The sequence below is a fragment of the Manis javanica genome, chromosome 2 (assembly GCF_040802235.1).
Source record: "Manis javanica isolate MJ-LG chromosome 2, MJ_LKY, whole genome shotgun sequence".
In the NCBI taxonomy this organism is placed as follows: Eukaryota; Metazoa; Chordata; class Mammalia; order Pholidota; family Manidae; genus Manis; species Manis javanica.
Genome location: NC_133157.1, coordinates 181,920,171 through 181,944,550, shown reverse-complemented (window position 1 = coordinate 181,944,550; position 24,380 = coordinate 181,920,171). Strand labels below are relative to the sequence as shown.

The following is a 24,380-nucleotide window of genomic DNA, read 5'->3' as shown; positions in this document are numbered from 1 at the left end:
TTTTGAGACACTGAAAATATTTTAAAACTGGCTATATATTGGACATATTAAGAGATTAATGTAAAATATTTCTAAGAGGAAAAATAGTATTGTAGTTATATATAAAGAGTTCCTGCCTTTTAGAGATATAAATTAAAATACTTATAAATGAATTGATATGATGTTGGGCATTTGTTTCAAAGTAATCTGGGTGTAGGGGTTGGGGTGTGCATTAGCCCATTAATGAAAAATTCCTGAGGTTGCATACTGAGCACATGGGAGTTCATTACACTATTCTCTCTACTTTTTTGGTGTTTGAAATTTTCTGTAATAAAATTTTTAAAAACATACTTTAAAATCATCTAATATTACAAGACATACTGAATTTTATAGTTTCTAATCACTTAAAGTAGGGATAGACAAAGTTCACATAGTTGACAAGTAGAACATATTTTGAAATCCTACTTCTTTGTACTCTACTGGCTTTCAAGTAATTTTAGATTTTTTTTTCTTAGCAAAGTTTGATGTAGCTTTATCTAGTTTCCCATGATGAAGTCTTCCTTCTTGTTTCCATGGTTTTTAAGTAAATCCAATCACAGTCAGTTCTCGATTGTGAGCTCCTGGAGAAAAGGGGCCATATCTTATTTTTGTATCCTCCATAATTTATATATAATACAGGTACCTGTTGAATGAAGTGTTATGTAAGGAGTCAGAGTATTTGTAAAGTATTAAGTGAAACTGATGGAAAGTCGAATGCATAGGAAAAGGAACCCAGAAGAACTAACCCTGAGAATCTGAAACCTTCCTAGGCTTTATTAAAAGGTATGGGAAATAGTAGATAGAGAAATTTAAGTCACTGTGTTTCTTGGGTCATTAGAGTACAGAAAATAGGGCAATGATTTTGTGTTACCCTCTGATTTTCTATTCGTCCTAACCCTGCGCTACTCCCTCAAGCACCTTTCCACTCTGTGTCCTTTCACTTGGAGCCTCCTCTTTGAGTATGATGGGTTCCCCTCTCAACACTGTTCTTATCAAGCCCCTCTCTTGCTGATGACTTCTGGCGACTTTGCATCAGGTACAAAGAAAATTCATGCCTCTTTCTCATCTGGCCCAGATACTCAATGTTCTTACCACCCACTGCTCTCCAAGGTGAATCCTCTGCCCATCATAGCCATTCTCCTAGCTGTTCCCAAGGGGGACACTGGCCTTTGTTCATACTATTTCTGTCACCAGGATTGCCTTCTCTGCCCCTTCTGTCCATTCCAATACTACATATCCTTCAATAGCCAGCTCGAGTTCACCTCTTCCAAGTCTTTCCTACCTTCCATACTGTGAACTCCTATAGTTACTCTGTAATTTATCATGGTGCTGCACCAAAAACTTCCTTTTACTGTGACCTGGCTTCTTGTGTTCATCTTTAAATCAATACATCTAATCAGCAAACATTTACTAGATACCTGTTATGTGCCAGGGAATAATGGGTATTGTGAGTATATAAGCATGAATAAAGTACTTTCTTGGTTTTCAATCCAACCTAGGAGATAAAATACAATATGTACTAACTTTAAAGTGAAAGTGTGTGCTTTAAATAACAGTTTAAGGTGGCAACAAACACTTCATAAGGCAGTGCATGACTAACTGCCGTTATAAACAATGTTCTCTCTTTCTTCTAGGCTGTATTCAGTCATACCGGAGGGCACGAGCCAGTTCTCCTTTGGTCAAGATACCCAGTGGCTTCTGTCAAGCCACAGCAGGTCTACGCCAAGTCGGGGAAGAGCAGAAGCAGCTTACTGGCTGCTGGTGAGCAATTTTCAATAGTGTGGTACTGAGTGTATGTTCTATATACCTCCAAGCACATAGCAGTCAAGGAATATTAAAACAAGAGCTCAGTTCACCTGAGTTTGAAGAGGCAGCCACCTACTATAATTCTCATTTTACCCTTATCTCTCTCTAATATTTTTCTTTCTTCTTGATTTCTTTTCGATAGTGTCTCTTCCCACTTCCCTTTCCCTCTTCCCCACTAAAATGTAAACTCCACAGAGCAGAGACCTGTTAAGTTTTTTTCATGCTCTCTACTCAGTCAGTGTTTAGAGTGCCTGGTTTACAGTAGGCACTTAAGACATGTTTGCTGATTGAATGAAACTGCTTGGTTATTTAAATGAGGGCTACAGACACAAACCAGAGAGTGCCCTTTTCATATTCCCAGTGGGGTGAGATCTGCTCACCATGCAGCATTGATCTCTCCTAACATCAGTGGCACAGAATTTTCACCATAAAGGAGGCATCACTTTTAACTAGGGGCAGCAGGGGACATAGAACTGCTGTGTTACACTGTTCCATCTGGTGACTGGAAAACATGAGTCCTGGGTCCAGAGGCTGAACCTTCAATTTATATTACCATTCCTACTTGTGTCCTGATCTTCTCCCTTCTTGGAACATTTTAGATGAAAAGTCTGAAAATGTAGAAATGGAAAGTTTTAATTTAAGTTCTGCTTAATGACATATGAGATATTAGAAATAAGCAAGAAGGAAAACGTGAAATTCTGAATAATCTGCATATTTGGTACTTCAATATGAAGTCTGAACTATCATAAAAATATGAAAGAAATTAAAATGTGATTTTAAAAACAATTCAGTATGTAAGGAGAGAGGACAGCCCCATGAAGCTAAGTAATACTAAAGTAACAATAATTTATGGTTATGGCATTACAGTTTACAAACCTGTCACAGTATCTTACTCTTCCTATAAACCTAAACCCTACTTACGCAGCATTTGATTCATGAGCATTTTCTCGAGGGCAAGGTACTTCTGAGGTACTGGGAATTCTGAGGAATTTACCATTAATCACATTATAATAAAAGAGTAAGTGCCCCATGGAGAAGTGAGCAAAGCATTTGGGGAACTCACCCAGGCTTCACTCACCCTGACCGCTGGGGATCAAAGAAGGCTTGTGAGAGAAGGAGACAGAGGAGCTCAGTCATGGATGAGCAGGGATTGCTTGGTGAACATGAGAGAACAGGGTGGGCCCAGGGCAAGGAGGAGTCACAGTGCGGGGTGCCCTGGGCACCCCACTCGCCCCCGACCCCGAGGGGGACTTGCACGAATGAGAGATGAACAGCAAGGAGTGGGGGTGCCGTGAGGGAGGAGGCTGTGTGCCAGCCAGAGGGTGGAACGGGGAGGGCCTGAGTCCCATGCTAAATAAAGGGTACTCTGAAGACAGTGGGGAGACATGGGAAGATTTTAAGGAAGGAGGAGAGATGACCAGATACAGTTGCTACTCTTAGTTGCTTATCAATGAAAAGCCTCATCTTCTTCCTAAAGAATCTCAATTTTTCTCATACATCAGGACTTTTTCACTCTAGGCCCAGGAAATAAAATATTTTCAATATTAGGTAGACTTGGTTTCCCTTCCATTGCCGCTGCCTAATTTTGAAGCACACATGTAACAAACACGTGTTACAGTTTTGGCCTTGAGATTGAGGACAAAACCTGCTTTGAGCTTCTGGATGACATTTCCTCACATTAAAAAGGGATATCCATTATGGACATTCTCACTTCCGCTGACATGTCTCAGAATTAGTTGCTTGGACCAACTGCAGCCTTCCTGGGACCATGAGAGGACAGGCCTGATGACAAAAGCCAACATGCTGAGGATGGCAACGTGGACAGGCCTGAAGACCAAGGTGCCTGATGGGGCTGGTGACTAAGTTGTGTTCTGAAACTACTCTCTCCAGAATGCCTCCTGACAAATTATATATTACTTGAGTCTTATATCTTATTTATTTTGCAGTGAAAAGCATCCCAACTATAGACTGATTTTCAATTTAGAAAGTTCACTGTGGAAGCAGTGAGCCAATTACACGAAAGAGGACTAAGAATGTCAGGTGGGATGTTAGTGGAAGGCTGATGATTCAAGGTCTGTGAGTTGGAGAGAAAGGAATGGGTGTAAGAACAAGAGGAATTTGGAGTAAACAGGACTTAGAGGCCACTGTGGCTTCTGGATGGTGATGCCGGTCAATGAAACAGGGAACAGAGAAGGAAGAGCAGAGGAGGACACATGTGGGGACAGGCAGTTATCATACCTATTTTGCAAACGAGATAACCAAGTCTCACTCACTAGACTGAATAGTCTGTGAGAGTATGAGTCATGTCTACCTTCTTTACTACTGATTCCCCAGTGCCATATAGGAACTGATTAACAAGAATGCTTAACAATAAATAAGTGAAACTGAGAAAAATTACATCATTTGCCTAACATAGCACATGCAGTTAGAAGTTGTGAAACCAGAACACATACTCTTAATTCTTTCCAGTTGACTATCTACTACATGCCAACAATATCAGAAAAAGGTAACTCTCAGATTCTGAAGCAGAGAGGAAACTCGTATTAGTAAATATGGAATAAGGGTGGGCTCACTCCCTCAGGTCACATTAAGAATGTACCTAATTTTTTCCATTGATATATATTTATGCAGGAGTATCTAAAGAATGAAGATGTTTAAGAAGAATACATTTAAGGACATCTGAGAACCATGGATTATATCATATTACTGACATATTCACATATTCATGCTCTCATTCTAACCTGGAGCTCATACTTGGAGAATCAGGCAATAATTGAAGATTTAAAGCCTCTCTGTCACCTGGAGTAACCTAAGTCCCTCATAGACTACATTAAGTCATACTCTTACATTGTCATTTTTTGTCTACTGCCATTTTTATGTTTGAGGATCATTTAAGTACTAGAAAACATTACTCAACAACTTCTCCCAGTCTTTACTCCTTTAATAAAAACAATCCTAATTGCTCTAGCATCCCTAAATTGTATTTTTCTTCCAACATTTTTCCTCTAGGACTCTTTCCTCAGCATCCTAATTTTCTCCACATTCTTAAACTGAAGGACCCAAAGCTTGTTGAGAAAATAATTATTTCTATGTTTTTATTTCTTCTCTTAGTCAGGTTTACAAGAATTTAAATGTTTCCCCAAATTAAACTAAGAGCTACAGAGGTGGCAAAGAAGTTGACACCATTGGCTTTCAGCTCAAAGAACTGACCAGTGGGTATAGGAGGCGGGATACACATAAACTAGTAATCCAAGAACAATATTAGTGTGTAATTCATGGGCCAGACTGTGGGATGCAGAAGGGTTCTAGAAATTTAGAGAAGCAATAGAGTGCCATGGGCTGTTAAGGAAGGGTTCATGGACACTGATGAATACAGGGTGGGCCTTAAAGAGCATCTAGGATTTGGAGGGAATGAGTTGGAAGGAGTATGGAGGGAAGTGGAAATGGGGCAAGGCTGGAGTATAGAGATATCTGGAACAGAGAGCTTATGTGGAAAATAGTTCTGAGATACTTGTTAAAGTTTTCCCCCAAAGAAGCATCATATTTCTGTTGATAGTTATCCTGTCCACCACGGACATCATCTAGATGAATGAAGGACATCATTTCTCCTCTCCAAAGATGATCCTTCCATAAATTGATCTATTTGATTTCTATAATTAATGGAAATCACATTGAAGTTTAATTCTATCTGTGCTTTTAATTAGTATTTCCCTACTGAGTATGCATAGAATATTTGAAAAATAGGCAGTCAGCCATCAGACTACAAAAATTTGGTAGGCCTAGGACATGGAAGGGGCTCGATAAATAATTATTTAATCAATGGAAGAAAGCAAAGAAAAGGAGGAAAGGAAGGGCAGAGTTTGGAAATATTATTTCTTAATAATTTTTCAAAAGTTAGGTGAACAGTTAGTCATAACTTAATTACTATTTTGAATCCTATCTTTAGGTTTAAGTCTTCAAGAATATAGGTTACACAACTGGTATATTTTAATTTTCTTTTTCAGATTAAATATAGTTCTTCATCTTCTTCATCTTTTTCTAAAGTTCCTAAAATTTTCAATCAGCAACAATATTAACATAGGTAGTTCCATTATTTCTTTCAAATTTGAACTACTAAAAGATAGCTCACAATAATAGAGGAAGATAGTAATAATTTGGTTCTCTTACCATGCTCTAAATGAAATAAAAAAGGATTTCATGAAAAATTTGTTGCAGTCTAAATGAACCATTGACTTTATCTAAACTTTCCTGAACTACAGAGGTGGAGGGGCGGAGTGGATAGAACAAAGAATGTGAGAAGAAATAAGTAGTTATTTACAATAGCAAACTCCTTTCCCCAGGGATAAATTATGATGGAGCAGGAATGAATTAAAATTCTTTGCATAAGCAAGAGCTGAGTAAGATAAATATTTCAGACACTGCCATAGATTTGGAAGACCATCTCTGCATTCCAGACTCCCCTGTGCTGTTGCAAATTGTGGGAAAGGGCCACCAGCCTTGAAACCAAAGTGGCCTGTTCTCAGGGTGATTTCTGCACTTAAGAGCAGGATAGATTTGGGCAAGTCATTTAGTCCCTCTGAGTTCTTTTCTTCACCAGCAAAATAGGGATAATTGTACCTCTTTATTAAGATGATTGTTTGGATAAGAAAGATAGTGTTTGCAAAAAACATCACTGAGTGTCTGATAAATAGCAGCAGCTCTATAAATTGTAACTCATATTCATTCTTAAGCAACCATAATGGGCTCAAATTCTCTACTCCACTCCATAAGTTAGTGATCTGACTTCAGCACCAGAGGGAAAAGGCCTCCTCACCTTTATGAAGACAATCAAATCAATTTGTTCATTCCAAACAGAACCATTCTTATGAATACCTACATGGGAGGAACAAAGCTAGAGACAATTCTCAATTATCCAACTCAACAAAAGCAAGAAACACCTGGGAGGAGGGAGAACAGATTTTTCTGTTCTACTTCTGTTTTTGGTTTCAGCTCCTCATCTCCCCTTTATCCACCCCCAGTCTCCACTCTGATCCACCTACAATCTGTCAGTCTTTTCCTCAGACCTACCACACAGCAAACTTATTTAAGTTTTCTTAAATTTTAAGAAGATTCATATTGAAAATTTTACTACTCAGGAAAAATCTAAAATTTAAAACAAATTGTTTCATACAATTTAAAAAGCAAACTCCTTTCCCTGAGATGATTTAAAATAACATGTATGCAGAGATTCTCAGTTTTGACCAGATGAGGCACAGCCCTGTAAATGCAAATGTTGTTTCACATGTTTTGAATATGTTAAAATAAACACAAATGATTGGAGAGAATCTGGGTCCTTGTATTGAGGTAGAATAGGGAAAGTGTTAGAGTAAAGGAAGATTTAAAGTCACCATCAGTAGAACAATAAGGCTTCCTACAGTATGGGAGAATATATTCATAAGCGACATATCGGACAAGGCGTTAACATTCAAAATATATAAAAACTCACATGCCTCAACACCCAATTAAAAAATGGGCAAAGGATATGAACAGACACTTTTCCAAAGAAGAAATTCAGATGGCCAACAGGCACATGAAAAGATACTCCATATCGCTAATCATCAGGGAAATGCAAATTAAACCACAATGAGATATCACCTCACACCAGTTAGGATCACCAACATCCAAAAGACAAGAACAACAAATGTTGGCGAGGGTGTGGAGAAAGGGGAACCCTCCTACACTGCTGGTGGGAATGTAAGCTAGTTCAATCATTGTGGAAAGCAATATGGAGGTTTCTCAAAAAACTATAAATAGAAATACCATTTGACCCAGCAATTTCACTACTAGGAATTTACCCAAAGAGAACAAGATCCCTGATTCAAAAAGACATATGTACCCCTATGTTTACCCAGCACTATTTACAATAGCCAAGATATGGAAGCAACCTAAGTGTCCATCAGTAGATGAATGGATAAAGAAGTGGTGGTACATATACACAATGGAATGTTATTCAGCCATAAGAAGAAAACAAATCCTACCATTTGCAGCAATATGGATGGAGCTAGAGGGTATATGCTCAGTAAAATAAGCCAGGCAGAGAAAGACAAGTACCAAATGATTTCACTCATCTGTGGAGTATAACAACAAAGCAAAACTGAAGGAACAAAACAGCAGCAGTCTCACAGAATCCAAGAATGGACTAACAGTTACCAAAAGGAAAGGGACTGGTGAGCGTGGGTGGGGAGGGAGGAAGAAGAGGATTGAGGGGATTCATGACTGGTGCACATGGTGTGTGGGCAGAGTCATAGGGAAGGCACTATAGCACAGAGAAGACAAGTAGTGACTCTTTGGCATCTTATTATGCTGATGGACAGTGACTGCGATGGGATGTGGGGGGACTTGGTAATATGGGCGACTGTAGTAACCACAATGTTTTTCATGTGAAACCTTTATAAGAGTATATATCAATGATACCTTAATAAATAAAAAAAAGAATAAAGGAAGGCCCCTCCTATTTTTAGTTATGAAAGAATCATAAACTTAAAACCCAAAGCATGCTTTAAAAATATCTATAATATCTCAAGAATAAGCTTTTTAAAAATCTTAATTCCATGCAGTGTGCTGTTGGTGAAATCGCCTCTGCAGTCTGAAAAAAAAAAAAGCTGGAGTGGTGTGGGTCTATAGAGACACTTTTTTTTAAACTTGTGAAATGTTTTGTAGCCATAGAAATGGTTCTAGAAACAATAATGCTAAAACCATTGAAAAGCTGGACTTCCTGTTTGCATAGTACAAATACAGAAAAATTTGCTAATGAATCCTTCAACAATGGCTTTGATTATGGAAAATGAGGGAACAACCTCAGGTCAAAGAAGCTTAATATCCTCAATAGTCCTTTCTCATGGCTAGTCCAGGGCAAAGCTGTGACATAGTAAAAATTTCTCTTCTTTGAGACTATCCCATTTTCTAGTCCTATAACATCCCTAGGCCTACTCCTATTACATAATTTCATCCCTGCCCAGACACTGTCTTCAAAATATCAACCTGGTAAATCACTGATTAGGGTAAACTAGTTTATGTCCAACCTTTTTTAGGAGTCTTTGCACTAAGAAAAAATGATTAGAGGAAGTACCCCATCTTCAAATCAGAAAATTCTGATGGTAAAATTTTACATACCACAATATTTTGGGAAGGGAATTATCTGGGTCTAAGAAGACTTCCTAGCACAGACTACAACTAGAAGGATATTGTTAGTAGTAATTGCCTTTTATTCCTCAAATTTTGGTTATGAGAGCACCATTTAGATAAACAAAAAACAAAAAACTGATTTCCAGGCCTAATTGCAGAATCATGAAATCAGAATCTCTGGGAGTGATGAGGAGCTTATAATTAGGAAAGAGAAGATGGATGGCTAAATAAATAAAATGAGTATTATTATGCCAAATTTGGAAATCATCAGATTATAGCTTATAAACAAAAGTTTAGGGTTTCTATATATTAACTGGCTTATCAGTATCCACTGCGGAATGTTAGTATAAAAATTTTATTTTACATTGGCAGCAGGGTATAGGGAACACCAACTTCATCTTTTGGTCTTACCAGGCACTCCAGCTTGGATCCAGAAGTTAATGTCTGTCCCCTCTCCAGCCCCAAAGACCTGTGTGGTATTGATGGGTTGCAGCAGGCTCATGACTTGCTCCATGATGGCCCTGGCCTTTTCACTTCCAGTGAATTGCAACCCAGAAGGTAAGAAGGTTCCCAGGTCAGACTCCATCACCAGGCTGTAGTTGGAAATATTTGCCTAAACAAACGAGAGAAGCGTTTGGTTCGTATTTGTTGTATCTTTGCTTTCTCCTTGGGAACTATCAAACAACAATAATGAAATATCTTCTCACCAGTTCTTGCCAAAACACATGTTGCTCTGCCTTACTTAGGGTCTGGTCTGTATATTACTACCTAAGCATTTTGACATGCACAATTACCCAACTTGGGACCTGCCAAACTCAAGTTGATTTGGAAGGATTAAAAAATATAATGAAAAATATAAAGCCCCATACTAAAGTCACTCAATTATCTGTTAGCAATAATATTCTTTCAACCAATTTTTTAAAAGCCTACTGTGTATCAGGATACAATTTGTCTTCTATGGTGGGTATCTCTAGATAGTGTTAGCTGTGCAAAGACAAAAAAAGGTATGCCCTGTGGATCTATATCTCTACCCCTCTTTCTTCTAAACAGGTATTCTATCCAATTTCAATTGTGAGGTTTACTGAAGATTAAAGGCATCAAACTGACAGGTTTGTTTTGGGTTTCTAATGTTGTAATTCCAGCTGTAGACTCCCCAGGGAGGGAGGTAATAGAATGACACATGAAATGCTCCTCTGTGTGAATCCCAGCAATTTTGCCAGGCCTTTTGTTTGTTAACTCTTTCCAAATAAAGTTGGTAAGAAAGTAACAGTGACTTCATGCAGCCAATATCGTCACTGCAAGAGCTTAGAATAAAAGAGGCTCTCACCAGGTTGCATGGCTAAATTGCCACGTGTCCCTAAGACCTGCAAGTTTCAGGCCCTTCTAACTGGCCTGGCCATCTGTTTCTCAGGAGCAGACTGATCAACTGCTACCAACAGCTATTTGGTTGAGTTATTTCCAAGCTATCCGCAGAGAGCACTGCTATTCGTCCCTCATTATTCACCCAGTAAAAATCAATAACGTTTGTACAGTATTTCCAGAAAACTTTCACATTTTTAATCTTTGATCTTTTTTCATACCCACAAAGTAGAAAAAGCAGCTTTATGGCTGATGCTGTTTTATATATAAAAGGAACTGAGGATCAGAGAGGTCAAGTGATTTGCTCACAGTCACACAGCTGGCAAATGGAAGAGCTCAGTCTGAAATCCTGTGCTTTCCAAGACTCCACACTGACACCACTAGCATGGGATGGAGTAAAGAGTAACAATTGTTCTGAATTAGAATTTTTCACTTACATAACAATTTGAGGGTTGCATTATATTTTTTTCTAGAATAGATTCCTTTTTTACACTGACTTTCTAACTCCTGCCATGGAACTAACTCACTGGGGTTACAAGGACAAGAGTAGCAGCCAGCTCTAAAGGAGGATGCTGCCAGTATTTACAGGACCGAATGGGGTGGGCCAACATTTTGCTGTTGTTAACGATAAGAAAGTTACTAAGCAGAAGTCTTCTCATTTTTCCGCTCTCACTTTTAAGGGGTTTTTGTCCTCATGGTGACTTTCAGAGAAAGGCCAAGGCCATTTATAATAAAAAGTGCTACCTCAGCTTTCAGCTGTGGCTCCTGCACAATGGCAGCATCATTAGAGTTAATAATATGAAAAATATTTGCATTAATGTCTTACATTCAGGTCTTGTTTAACTAGCACACTGATGCTAGGTCAGCAAGTGGACATGTGATTTAGCCATCCTAATCCTCACCCCTTGTATGCCCTTCTATTCCCCACTCCAAGCTCTCTCTGTCCTCTTTAAAAAGAATAGGAATATCACAATACATTTGCAAGTAAAAATTGGATAATCTTATAATGCTAGGGTTCCCATATTGCAAGCAGATTACATCCTTAATGACTAAAAAAGTGCTCCAAATTATGTACTATTAGATTCAGGTGGGGCCAGGTAGCAGTTCGGCTGTCAGACCCAACACTAACAAGCAATGTGATGAGATGCACATAGCCCTGGACCCAGTCTTTTCTACTCCTGACTCAGTGACTGACATGCGGGCTAGCAGGTGGGTGACTGGCTTTCTTCCTCTGTTCCCAAGTCGTGTTATCTTGGCCTTTGGTTTCTCTTGTATGCTGGGACAAATGCTCTTTTCCAAAGCTTGAAACTGAGCCTACACATATGGAGCACTAAGTGCCTTTGAAGGAAAGAAAGACCTTTGTAGCCCAAGTGAAAATGGTTGCATGAGTTGAACTTTCCAGGGTTCTAATAAAACGTGCACTAAGGAGTTCTTAGCCCTCTTCAACTGCAAATGAACAGATGTGTTAGGGACAAGGGACTCCACAGTTCATGAAGCCATTATGCAATATCACATGATATTGATAGGACCATAGAGAATAAGGTATATAAAGGAGCTTTTAAAGGTGCTGCACACTATATATGTGGCAGCCAGGTTAGCAGAGAGATGAAGAGTATGAGCTTTGGAATTATTCAGACTGGGTTTGATCCTCAGATTAAACAATCACTGGCTGTGTGACTTTGAGCAGTCTGTGACCTCACAGTTTCTTCTTCCATGAAGTGGGCAATGATAATGGTGGCCAGCTTATGGAGTTGTAAGAAAGAGGGTATTGTGAAGATTGGTGCATAATCAGTGCTTGATAAAGAGCTGTTACTGGTCTTACCACCAAGCACCAGTACCTCTCAAGATGGTTTCCATTTAAACCATTAGCTGCTGTGATAATGGTACTGTTAGCTGCTTATAAGCAGTGCTTCGTATACGTCTGATACTATGTGAAATGCTTTACAGCTTATCCATGTAATGCTCACGATCATTCTATGAAATAAGCACTAGAGTTCTCATTTCATGGATGAAGTAAATGAAGTTTAGTCAGATTAACTCATTTTCCCTCGGTTACCTAGCTAGTAGGTGAAGCAGCGAAAGTTCAATGTTCCAAGCCTGTGAGCTCAACCCTCCACACCCTGTTTGGTGAAGCTTACTTCTCACTGTCAAGCCACACTGTCAAGTCCTCACCTCGGATTTAAAAATACAGGGACTGTAGTTAAACAAATGCATGGGGCTTAAAATTTTTCTTCATGATCATAATACAGGGTCTACTTGAACAGAATTTATCATCCCTGCTAATAAAGTAATTTGATGAAGCAAAGAGAGAAATGAAAAAACACAAAAACAAGTTCTTGCTCCACAATTTCCTTCCAACTAGAAATAAAAAGCCTAAAATAATAAAACATCTTTTCAAGTTGAATTAGACAGGATGTGCAGAAGTCAGTAAACCAGAATTCTGCCACAGGTAAGAGACATGTTTTATTTCCATTTATGTAGAATTTTATTAGCTACTGCTAAAATGGTGCCAGCATTCTATTGTTTTGTATTTATATATAAACATCTCTATGTTTTCAATAAAGAACTAAGGAAACGAACCACACACCATCCATGACACTGCTTTTTTCTCCTCGCTTATGGAGTCATTGTCTAATTGTTAGCACATGGTGAAGGACTTGGGAAAACAGAATGTCTGTGCACAAAGAAACCAGAATAAGCTGGGTCACTGGGCCATTAGAACTGCTGCTTCTCAGGAATGTGTTATCACAAACATGTGTCATCACCAACAGCAAACATCACAAATATTCCTTACTGTGCCATGAGTTGCTGGGGACCCACTCAATATAGATTTGAAAAACTGGTTATAGCTATTGACAATGGAGCAGAACCATGCTTGCTTCACTCAACCCTTTATAGCTCACATAACAAGATATTTGTCTTCCTGTTTACAAGATGCAGGAAGAAGCCTACTTCTAGAGACTGAATGCTTTATTGCTGAGATAAACCAGCACCCACGGACAAGCTGGGGCATATAGGCATATGCGCAGCTCAAAGATAAGCTCAGATATTATCTGTAACCCCCCCCCTTTGCTCTTTTAACAAAGAGAAACACCTCTTTATTAGGAGCCATGGAAACTGTCATTCATTGCCATATAATTTAAACATAATGTAACATAGAGAAATGCTTTGGATAACTTCCTGGGTTGGGAACAATGGGTTACTGTCGTGCTAGAATCACATCCTATCACACTTCTTTCCTTTTTTCTTTTTTTAAAGGGACATTATTCTGCCAAAGAACAATTTGGTAACCATTAGCATTCTTTGGGTGCAGTGCAAGATTAAAAAGAAGAAAAGTGTTTAAAGTACATATTGTATGTTTTTATATGCTTACTCCCTAATATAAACACAAAAATGATTGTGCTCCTTCCTTTTGTAAAATTCCATGATTCTTCTTCAAAAATACAGACCCAAGTTCAACAATATTTCCTTTTCCCCCAAACCTGGCTTCTCTGTTTTAAAGCTTGTATTTCTAAGTAATGTATCTCTGATGTTGACCTAAAGTGATGTCACAATCCCAAAATCGAAGAGGAAAAGAGTCTTATTTGAATTAGTCACATATCCTCCTCAATTCAATCTTCAAATAAATAAATTCCATCCTGATACACGGTAAACAGCCTCAGTACCACTTTCTGCCTTTACAGATGACAGCGGTGACTCTGTGTTCGGATGGTAAGCGCAAAGCAAGTTCTCAGAAGCAAATCATCTTTCGGTGCTGTGTGCTGAGTTGTTGCAATCATCTTTTCCAGCTGTGCCAGTGACCCTGGAACTCACAGTTCAAGGTGTGGAACTGGGGGGTGGAAGGGGTGAGGGTTCCTCCACAGGACAGCTCAAACTGTCATGACTGGATGGTAGGTAAGAATAGGTTTTAATTTCTGATTAGATCTACTCTGAAGTTGAGACTTTTATTTCTGACCATCTCCAATATTCAGTTTTGAACAGCACTGGGTACCCAAGGGAGAGCCAGGAAGAGGGTGAAGACAAGGTGGGGTGTCATCACTTATTTTTATCTGACAGCTCAACTGGCAGTAGCTTGTGGAAATGGGCAGTCTTGGGTAAATTACATTAGTACTAAAATTGCAGACACCTATTGAGGTTTAGCCACCATTCTGCCTGGAGACAGGAACAGAATAAATGGCTTCTGGAGATCTCTTTCAGCCCTATCATTCTCTGTGTGTGCACAGAAGATTCTGTTGCGAGACAAACCTGTGTATTCAGGCAATTCAATTTTTACAATGCCAATGGAAGCACTTTAGATCTCAGTGAATTCTCCTCCTGAGCTTGTTAAGGTTCACAGCCCTTAACCATACTGAAAACACATGATCCCTCTATAAATGTCACTATGGTAACGATAGGGAGCATGAGAGCTGAAAATATGGCATAAACATAGGCTAAAAGAAATACGAATTTTTTTATATTATACAGGAAATATGAATATCTTCACACTTCTTTTAGGACTAAAAAGAATACAATATTTAGGCTATGTGGTAGATAGGCTTAAAAAAGGCTTACAGGGCAAATCTCAGTTTTTAATTTTATTCCTGCATGTCAAAGCAGCATAATCAATAGTTAGAATCACTGGGCCTCAAGATCTTCACAATGAAATTTTAAAAATTAAATTGCTTTAATATAATACACTGGTCAAGAGTTTCATGTTACTAGTTTAATATACATTTCAATATGCAATTGTAGAAGAGAAATCTCCAACACAGCTGGTGCTGTGAAAGCAGCTGTCCATGCTTTTTTCATTCTCTCTGTCTTTCAACTCTCTGCCTCTTGTGGTAGCTCCCTGTCAATCTCTCCTCTTATGCCCACCACACTCCCATCCTTCACTGGGCTTAAAACTTTTATAAGAACTACATTGCCTAAATAAGAAGCCCTCCTTCAGTTGACCTTTCTGCTTTGACACTGTTACATGCTCAATAAACATTAAGATGTGTGTCTTGTGTTGGATGGTGGTGCTTTACCAGCCAAGACAGTGCTTTCTGGGTGACTGCAATCTTCTCGTGGCTGGTAAGACTACAGCAGCTTCCTTAAATTTCCTTTCTAATGGATGGCTGAGTTCAGCTTAAAAGCTGACAGGTTATTTCTTTTAAATCTACAGTACTTATTTTCTTGTTCTGCAAAAATAGGCTACTCTATATTCCAGAAACCGAATATTCATTCAGTCCTTTGGCATATCATATTAAAACAATTAATCATTAATTAGGCTTTCTCTGTAGCCTACAGACAAGCAATTAAGCATTTTTGGATTATAACAAAATTGATGCTTTCTTTGATTAAACACTGTTTCTGAAGATTAGTGAAGATGCTTGTCTTGCCAATGGGTTTCAGCCTTGGGCAAGTTCACTATAGATTCAGTGTGACCAAAGAAATGACAGTAGAATGTTCTTGGGGCAACAGGGTTTATTACCTGGCTTGTTCTCCCGGCAGTAGGTTGAGCACTAGTTACATCTGCATCCAACAGTCTGCAGGTCTGTAATCCTCCGTCATCTCTACCCCTGCCCAGAACACTGGGCAGAGCTCTTTACATAGTGATTCAGTCAATAGCTTATTGCCTACAGGTGTGGAAGCAGTAACCTAGCAACAGGCCAGTTACATCATCAAGTGGTTTAGGTTCAGTGGGGATCCTGGCCATAGGAACCCCAACTTTTCCCACAATGTTAAATACTATTTTAGAAGTAATTTTATTTTCATAAACTTGCCTTGTCTTTGTTCTCAAAAGCACAATAATGGGTTTGAAACCTCATAAAAAACAATAATAACCAAACATGGGCTTCAAGGCTATTGGTTTACTCAAGTGACTTCATACCTACCTCTCCCCTGGTTGCCCCTGCCTAACACTCCAAACCCCTACCTAATATGCTGGGCTCTTGCACTTTATTCAATTGTTTTTTATACTACTTTATGCCTGAAAGAATTCAAGGCTTCTAATTAGAAAAGATCCTAATACCATACCTAAAAAGTATGTAAACTCTCAAGAGCCAAGGAAATGCCATGAAGGCAGGGATCAAATCTGTGAGGATCTCTCTGCCATATCTCCAGCTTAAATACCAGAGCTCAGCATATAGTAGGTGCTCAATAAACATGTGAGGAAAAAGAAAATAACAACCAGGAATATCTGATATGATACCTCAATAGCAATTTGAGGATATAACTCAACTCTAGCTTGTGCTGCCAAGGTAAGAGGGAAGATTGATATATTATAAAGCTCTCATTATCTAGGAGAAGAAAACATGCCAACTTCTTGAAAAAACTAACAATTTCTCCAGCATTCAATTCTAAGGGGAATTATTATGTGGCTTTTTATATGAAGAACATTGAACAAAATAAGAGTCTCCATTAACAGTTTTAAGAGAGGCAGAAGCACATTTCCTAATACTATATCCTGCATATCAATCCTTAACTAAAGCAAAAAGCAAAATATTAAGTCATATTTCAGTAAAGGTGTTTCTTCAGGGAGCAAACTATATTTATTCAACAGTTATTGAGATAAAAAGCAGGGAATAATAGAATGACCATACATCCCTGTTTGCCCTTGGCATTCCCTGTTTATATTCTTTGTCTCGTATGATTAAGACATCTACTTTCCTTGCAAATGTGTCCTGGTTTTAATAATAGGCCATACTGCCAACCTACCTATGAATGAATTTGTATATAAAGATGATTAAGATAGGGTTGCTTCCTTATAAGAGGGCAGAGTTTACCAGCAGAGGCAATAACTAGCAGTTATATTAAATGTGATGAGTTTTATGAAAGAGACATATACAAAGAAGGAAAGGCAACTACTGGAAACAGTTGGGAAGAGACTGAAAGAGGAGGTAATGAGTGGGTTGAGTGAAGCCCTCGATGGCAAATTCTATGAGAACAGGGATCTTGTAAGTTTATTAGTGCAACCCCAGGACCTCACCACAGGTATTTGATGACACTTGTCAAAAGAGTAAGTGAATGAATACTACTATAAGCATCTAAATAATGTTGTCCACATATGTTACTAAGAGATGACCAGAGCTTAGGTGATCTATAAAAGAATAAATATGAACATGTAATATAGAGTATCCATCTCTCAAATATTAATTGTTCCTCCCAGAATTTTTGTAGTAGTTATCAAAAAATTCAAGATTGAGATCACTAATGAGCATTACATTGCAAGTATTTGATGCAACTAGATTTGACACTTTCTTACTCCTGCAAATGCTTTCTTCCCTAGGCTTCTGGGACCTTGAACTCTTGGCTCTCCTCATCATTGGATACTCCTCATTTCCCATGGCTGGTTCATCCCCCTGATCCCTAGGTGTTGGGATGGTCAAAACAGTCTAAAGGCTTCTTTTCTCTATCCACACTCTGTTGATGCTCTTGTCCAGCCTTATGGTTTTAAGTCAATTTATATAGTGATGAGTTCCAATTCATATTTCCATGCCTCTGCCCTGAACTCCAGAGTCATATGCAACAGCTACTCAGCATGTCTATCTAAACGTCTAATCATGACTTAGTTTCCTCTTGCTGCTGTAACATTACCACAAATTTACTGGCTTAACACAACACAAATTTATTCTCTTATAGTTCTGGATATTATAACTTTGAAGTAAGTCATAAAGGGCTTAAATCAAGGTATTGTCAGGGTTGTCTCCTTCTAGAAGCTCTAAGGGAAATGTGTTTTCCTGACTTTCCAGCTTCTGTAAGTTTCCCCCATTGTTTGGCTCGTGGCTCCTCATCACATTGCTTTCTTCTGCCTTAACTCTTTTTGCTTTTCTCTTACAAAGAGGGCACAAGTCAGTAAACAGCAAATCCACATTTCTAGTTACTGAGTCTAAAAATTTTGATAGCCTGAAATTCTTGACTCCTTTCTTGCTTTTATGTCAAGTACGTAATCTATTAGCAAATCCTGTTGGCTTTACTATCAAAACAGATCTACTGTCCAACAACTTCTCACCAGTTTTATTGTTATCATCTGGTCCAAGCCACTATCATCCCTTGCCTGAAGTATTGCAATAGCTTCCTGTCTCCCTGTTTCAACCCTTGCCAAAATTTAGTATATTTTCTACACAGGAGCCAGAGTAGTCCTGTTAAAAAATCTACGTCAAATGGTGATATTCTTCCTCTTGAACCCTGTGTGTGGCTACCATCTCACTCAGGGTAATAGGCAAAAGTCCTTTTATTCACCTGTAAAGCCCTAGATTTAGACATATCCTGACCTTCCATAACTTCTCTGACCTTATCTTCTCTACTTTACTTTCACTGCTCCAACCATCTTCAGTTTCTCAATAATGCCTGGGTCCTGAATCTTTTGCACTTGCTACTTCCTCTGGCTGTTGCCTCTTCCTCTGATGATCTCTCATTTCCTTGAGGGTTCTGTTGAAAGGTTCTTTTCTTAGGGAAGTCTTCCTGACCACTTCATATCAAGGAAGACCTCCCACAACACTCCTGATAGCACACTCTGCCTTATTTTTCTCCTTTGAGTCAACAGTAAGAGTTACCTGTGTTGTTGGTCTCTTCCTGGATTTATGTTAGGTCTCTGATGGCAGAGACTTTCCTGTTGTGTTTACTACTTGTGATACATTGTTTAATGGCTACATCCCCTCTTTCCTTGTATGAATGCCCCTTTCCAATGTGAAATTTGCCATTCCTTCATCAAGAGATGCAATCTCTTCCTCCATCCCCTGAATCTGGGCTGGCCTTGTGCCTTTCTTTAACCAGTAGACTCTGGCAGAAGTGGCCACTTATGACTTCAGAGAATAGGCTGTAAAAAGTCATATAACTGCGACCTTAATCTTTTGCTGCCCTGAGACTGACACGTAAAGAAGCCTGGGCTAGTCTCCTGGAGGTTGAGATATTACATGGGGAGCACAACCCAGCTGAGAGCCAATCCCTGCCTCCATACATACAAGTGTGGCCATCTTTGACTATCCAGCCCAGCCAAGCTGCTGGATGACCACACCCTCAGCAACCAGGTAAAATGCAGGACACCCAGTTAAATTTGAAGTTCAGATAAACAACATATACCTTTTTAGTATAAGTATGTCCTGTGTGGTCTTTGGAAGCATGTAGGCTCCCTAAAATGGTGACAGGGAGCTCCCTAATGACAGGGTGCCTGGAACAGCACTGAGAATGTGCAACAGATGCTCAATAAATATTTGTTGAATGAGTGACCATTTTATGTTATTGCTCCAAAAGGGAACCATATTTTTTTATTTAACCTAGATATGTGGATAAGTTGGAATTTTACTATTAAAAAATTAAAGAGTTTGATTTATAATCTTGCCCATGTGTTAAATCACATAGGTTTAGGAGTATATCTGTAAGGGGAGCAAAAAATCTTTCCCAAGAAGCACCTTGGTATCTGCTGGAATGCCTCAGTACTTGCTTAGTTGAATTCCCAGAATTCTTCACCAAAAAAGAGGGAAAAAATATCTTGGCCAGGAAGGATCTGGGGACAAGAGTTACTTGTTTTATGGTTTTATAATTAAAGAAGCCTCAAGTTGTCTATAGAATAATGAATTGAACTTTAAAGAAGGCTAAACAAATAAGCCACTAAGCCATCCCCATCTGACATAATCACTTGACTTATTGAATGGTGCTGCATCCAATGGCTTTTATGGGCTGGTGGCTACAACAGCCATGAGAGAAGGAGACGAGAGATGTCTCCACATCTGGAGTAAGGAGAACACAGCTCAGGGGTTGTGACTCCCAATGAGGCTCATAAGGATGGGATGGAGGAGGAGGCCTGTGGTCAGTACCCTTGGGACTAGAAGATCTGGATGAAGAGACAGAGCCTGTACGAGCACCACAGCCCCTGGAGAACAAACACAGAAATCCCATATCAACAGCACAGAAGCTGAATTTCCACCAGACAGGATACAGAGGTGCTGAAAGAAGAGAAAGTACTTCTGTTGATAGAGACTGAGTGTTTCTACCAAATGACCACGGCTGTCTTTAGACCTCTCCTCTGAACTTAGGGCTCTTACACCAAGCCATGTACTTGCCCTCTCTACAGAATGTCCAATATCTCAATCTCAACATGTCCTGAACAGAGCTCCTGAGCACTACCTCGCCCCCTTCTATCCAACTCCTCCCCTTTTAGTTGCTCAGGCCCCAAACTGTGGCATCACACTTGACTCCTTTCTTTCTCTCACACTCTGTACACAATTCAACATCAGGCTCTTTCCTTAAAATATATCAGGAATCTGACAACTTCTCACCCCTTCCACTGTTCTCATCCTGGTCCAGACTACCATCATCTCTCACCTGGGCAATTGCCTTGTTCAGTTCTAGTCCCCTTCCGTCTAGTCTCAAACCAGCTTCCCGGGTGATCATTTAGGTCATGCTGGTCCTCTGCTCAAAAACTCCAGGATTTCCAGTCTTACTCAGAGCTCCTCACCTTGCCTAGAATGCTCTCTTCAGATAGCCACATAGCTCACTTCTTTATTTTCTTTAGGTCTTCACTCAAAAATAACCACCTCAATGAAGTGGTTTACCTTCCCTTCCCCCAACCCCAACAAAGATTCAACACCTCCCTTCCTACATACCCTATCTCTGTCCCATCTTATTTTTCTCCTCAGCTGTTCTCTTCATCTAACATACTGTTTTACTTATTTATCCAATTTGCTATCAATCTTGATGCCCTATAATGGAAGTAAGATGAAGGCATAGTTTAGAACAGTGTCTGGAACTTAAAAGGCTCTTGATAAACATGTGCTGAGTGAATGAGTAAATATATGTATTTATGTATTTAAACACACATATGTGTGTGTGTGTATGTATGTATGTAAATCTGGCAAACATATAATTAGATGCTCTTTGGGATGATGGGTAGTGGTAAAGATAATGATGATGAAGTGGTCACTAGTGTTGGTGATAAGGAAACCTCAGTTTTTAGGATTTTGTTTTGTTTTGTTTTCAATCTTCTCAAGCAAGCATATGGTTCAACAATGAAGGGTTCCCAGAAGCATTTGTAGAGTGATAGCAATAAACAAAATGGCCTTCAATTATCTAACTACTCTAAGTGAAACTTCTAAGTTTCCTTCAATAATGGAATAATAAGGTACTCTCATTCTGGAAGCCGTGTGGCAAAAGTCATCTCCTTGTCAAGTGAAAACAGGGCTGACTATATCTTTCGCAGACCCTGTATCATCATGATTTCACCATCAAAGATGAGAGTCCCCAGCATGCAAAGCTTGCCAAAATACAATGGCCATAAGAGGAGAAGAGGATAAGCAGTAACAACTGAACTGCCAGGGTCTGTTTTAAATTGTACTTTAAAATATTAAATAATTTTTAAAAGAACCCTTACGATTTGTTATGCTAAACTTAGTATAACATGACACTAATAATACACGGTGTAATCAGTAAGACCCAATTACAGAAACTAGTAAATGCATCCTGGGTCTGCTTATAGCTTTGACAATTGCTTCACATACTTTGTAAGTTTTAAAGTATTCAGACAAAATGAAGGAAAATAATAAACAGATGCAGCAATTTAGCTTTGAGAAGAGTTAAGGTAATTTAATAGGTATAGTTTAGACAAAAGGAGGCTAAGGAATTATACCGATTACAGAAAAAAATCCAAATAGGTACCTGTATTGAGCTAAGGGAGGTATAGGAAAACGATTTCCGTCGTCTGAGAACAGTAATGAGCAGCAGCAGTAATCACGCAAAGGCAGAAGAGTAAAACAGCTGCGGCAGAAAATAGCATCAAATATGTCGGAAAGAATGATCTTTCTGAGAAGCTACCTGAGGACCATTTAGGTGAGACTGAACTCTAGAAATGCTCCAGGCAAACTGAATTAAAGCTGTTAGGCACACAGACCTTGCCCCAAGTCTCCTTTGGATATTTGCCATCTTCATAAGGGTATTACCGATGTTTGAAGGAGATACAGGTGATTAGGGTAACAACTCCGAGGGGCTGTCAGTCTGAGTCACGTGGATACTATAATTCCCACATCAATGGTGATTCCCACTGGGGAGCTGGGGGAGGTAATGTACAGATGCTACTGGCATTTGACACAGTTCTTAGCCATTAGATGAAAAATATTGTCACTTAATTACTTTGGGCCTCAGTTTATGCATTTGTAAGATGGGGCTAATAATACTTTGCAGGTTTATTCTAGGGAAGGAGTTCTTAATTTGTCATTCCTTGGGGGTTCATAAATGTGAAGGTGGTTTGTGAACTTGAATGGGAAAAAATTGCATCTTTGTTTTCATTAACGTCTATACAAAATTTAGAATTTCCTTCAATTATGAATGTAAGTAACAAAGCACAGTAGTATAAGCAGGATCTCTTTGTTGCTAATAGAAATGACAGTTATTTTCATATCATATCTGTTGTAGATATCTTAATCTTTTTTATTACTACTTTGAAATTACAGTAATAATCAAATAATACTGCAAGATCTTTTTATCTTATGCATTTTTAAAAAACATATGACTAGATCATATTTAGTTTAAAAGTTGTGATAACTGTACTTTAATAAACTGTGTCCTTGTAATACTATGCATTTATTTTATACATTCAAAAATATTATTGGAGAAGATAGGCTTTACCAGACTGCCAAAATGGTCCATGGGGCAAACAATGCTCTTGAAATTTTCTTGGTTAAGTGGTAGTTATTTTTTTGTTTTTTATTAAGGTATCATTGATATACAATCCTATGAAGGTTTCACAGGAGCAACATTGTGGTTACAATATTCACCCATATTATCAAGTTACCCCCTACACCGCATTGCAGTCACTGTCCATCAGTGCAATAAGATGCTATAGAGTCATTACTTGTCTTCTCCATGCTATACTGCCTTCCTCATGACCTACCTATATTATGTGTGCTAATTATAATGCCCCTTAATCCCCTTCTACATCCCTCCACCCCCACCTTCCCCAACCACTCCCTTTTGGTAACCCCTAGTCCCTTCTTGGAGTCTGTGAGTCTGCTGCTGTTTTGTTTCTTCTGTTTTGCTTTGTTGTTCACTCCACAAATGAGTGAAGTCATTTGGTACTTGTCTTTCTCCACCTGCCTTATTTCACAGAGCAATAGCTCCATCCATATTGCTGCAAATGGTAGGATTTGTTTTCTTCTTATGGCTGAATAACATTCCATTGTGTATATGTACAACCACTTCTTTATCCATTCATCTACTGATGGACACTTAGGTTGCTTCTCTTTCTTGGCTATTGTAAATAGTGCTGCAATAAACATAATGGCGCATATGTCTTTTTGAATCAGGGATCTTGTTCTCTTTGGGTAAATTCCTAGGAGTGGAATTACTGGGTCAAATGGTATTTCTATTTATAATTTTTTGAGAAACCTCCATATTGCTTTCCACAATGGTTGAACTAATTTACATTCCCACCAGCAGTGTAGGTGGGTTCCCCTGTCTCTGCATTCTCACCAGCATTTGTTGTTCCTGGTCTTTTGGATGTTGGCCATCCTAATTGGTGTGAGTCGATATCTCATTGTGGTTTTAATTTGCATTTCTCTGATGATTAATGATGTGAAGCATCTTTTCTTATGCCTGTTGGCCATCTTTATTCCTTCTTTGGAGAAGTGTCTGTTTAGATCCTCCACCCACTTTTTAATCAGGTTATTTGCTTTTTGGGTATTAGGGCATATGAGCTCTTTATATTTTTCAGATGTTCACCCCTTATTGGGTATGTCATATATGAATAAATTCTCCCATACTGTAGGATGCCTTTTTGTTCTGCTGATTGTGTCCTTTGCTATACAGAAGCTTTTTAGTTTGATATAGTCCTATTAAACTTTGATGTTAATTTTTGCTTTTGTTTCCCTTGTCCAAGATGATGTGTTCAGGAAAAAATTGCACATGTTTATGTCCAAGAGATTTTTGCCTGTCTTCTATGAATTTTATGGTTTCAGAACTTACATTCAGGTCTTTGATCCATTTCGAGTTTACTTTTGTCTATGGAGTTAGACAATAATCCAGTTTCATTCTTACATGTAGCTAACCAGTTTTGCCAACACCTATTGTTGAAGAGGCTGTCA

General features: G+C 38.8%; 1 protein-coding gene across 2 annotated transcripts in view; it reads right to left on the bottom strand.

Annotated features, from left to right (window-relative positions):
* Positions 1-24,380, bottom strand: part of CPQ (carboxypeptidase Q) — a 604,930-nt gene that overhangs the window by 75,659 nt on the left and 504,891 nt on the right. Inside the window, exons 7-8 of one of the 2 annotated variants that reach the window (XM_073229858.1) lie at positions 9,400-9,601; positions 65-2,432 (exon numbers count right to left, since the gene is read on the bottom strand). In XM_073229858.1, coding sequence (XP_073085959.1) covers positions 2,383-2,432; positions 9,400-9,601 — 252 coding nt within the window. In that variant the 3' untranslated portion in view covers positions 65-2,382. Of the gene's footprint in view, positions 1-64; positions 2,433-9,399; positions 9,602-24,380 lie in introns of those variants that run through there. The other variant, XM_036995821.2, reaches the window with a different exon arrangement.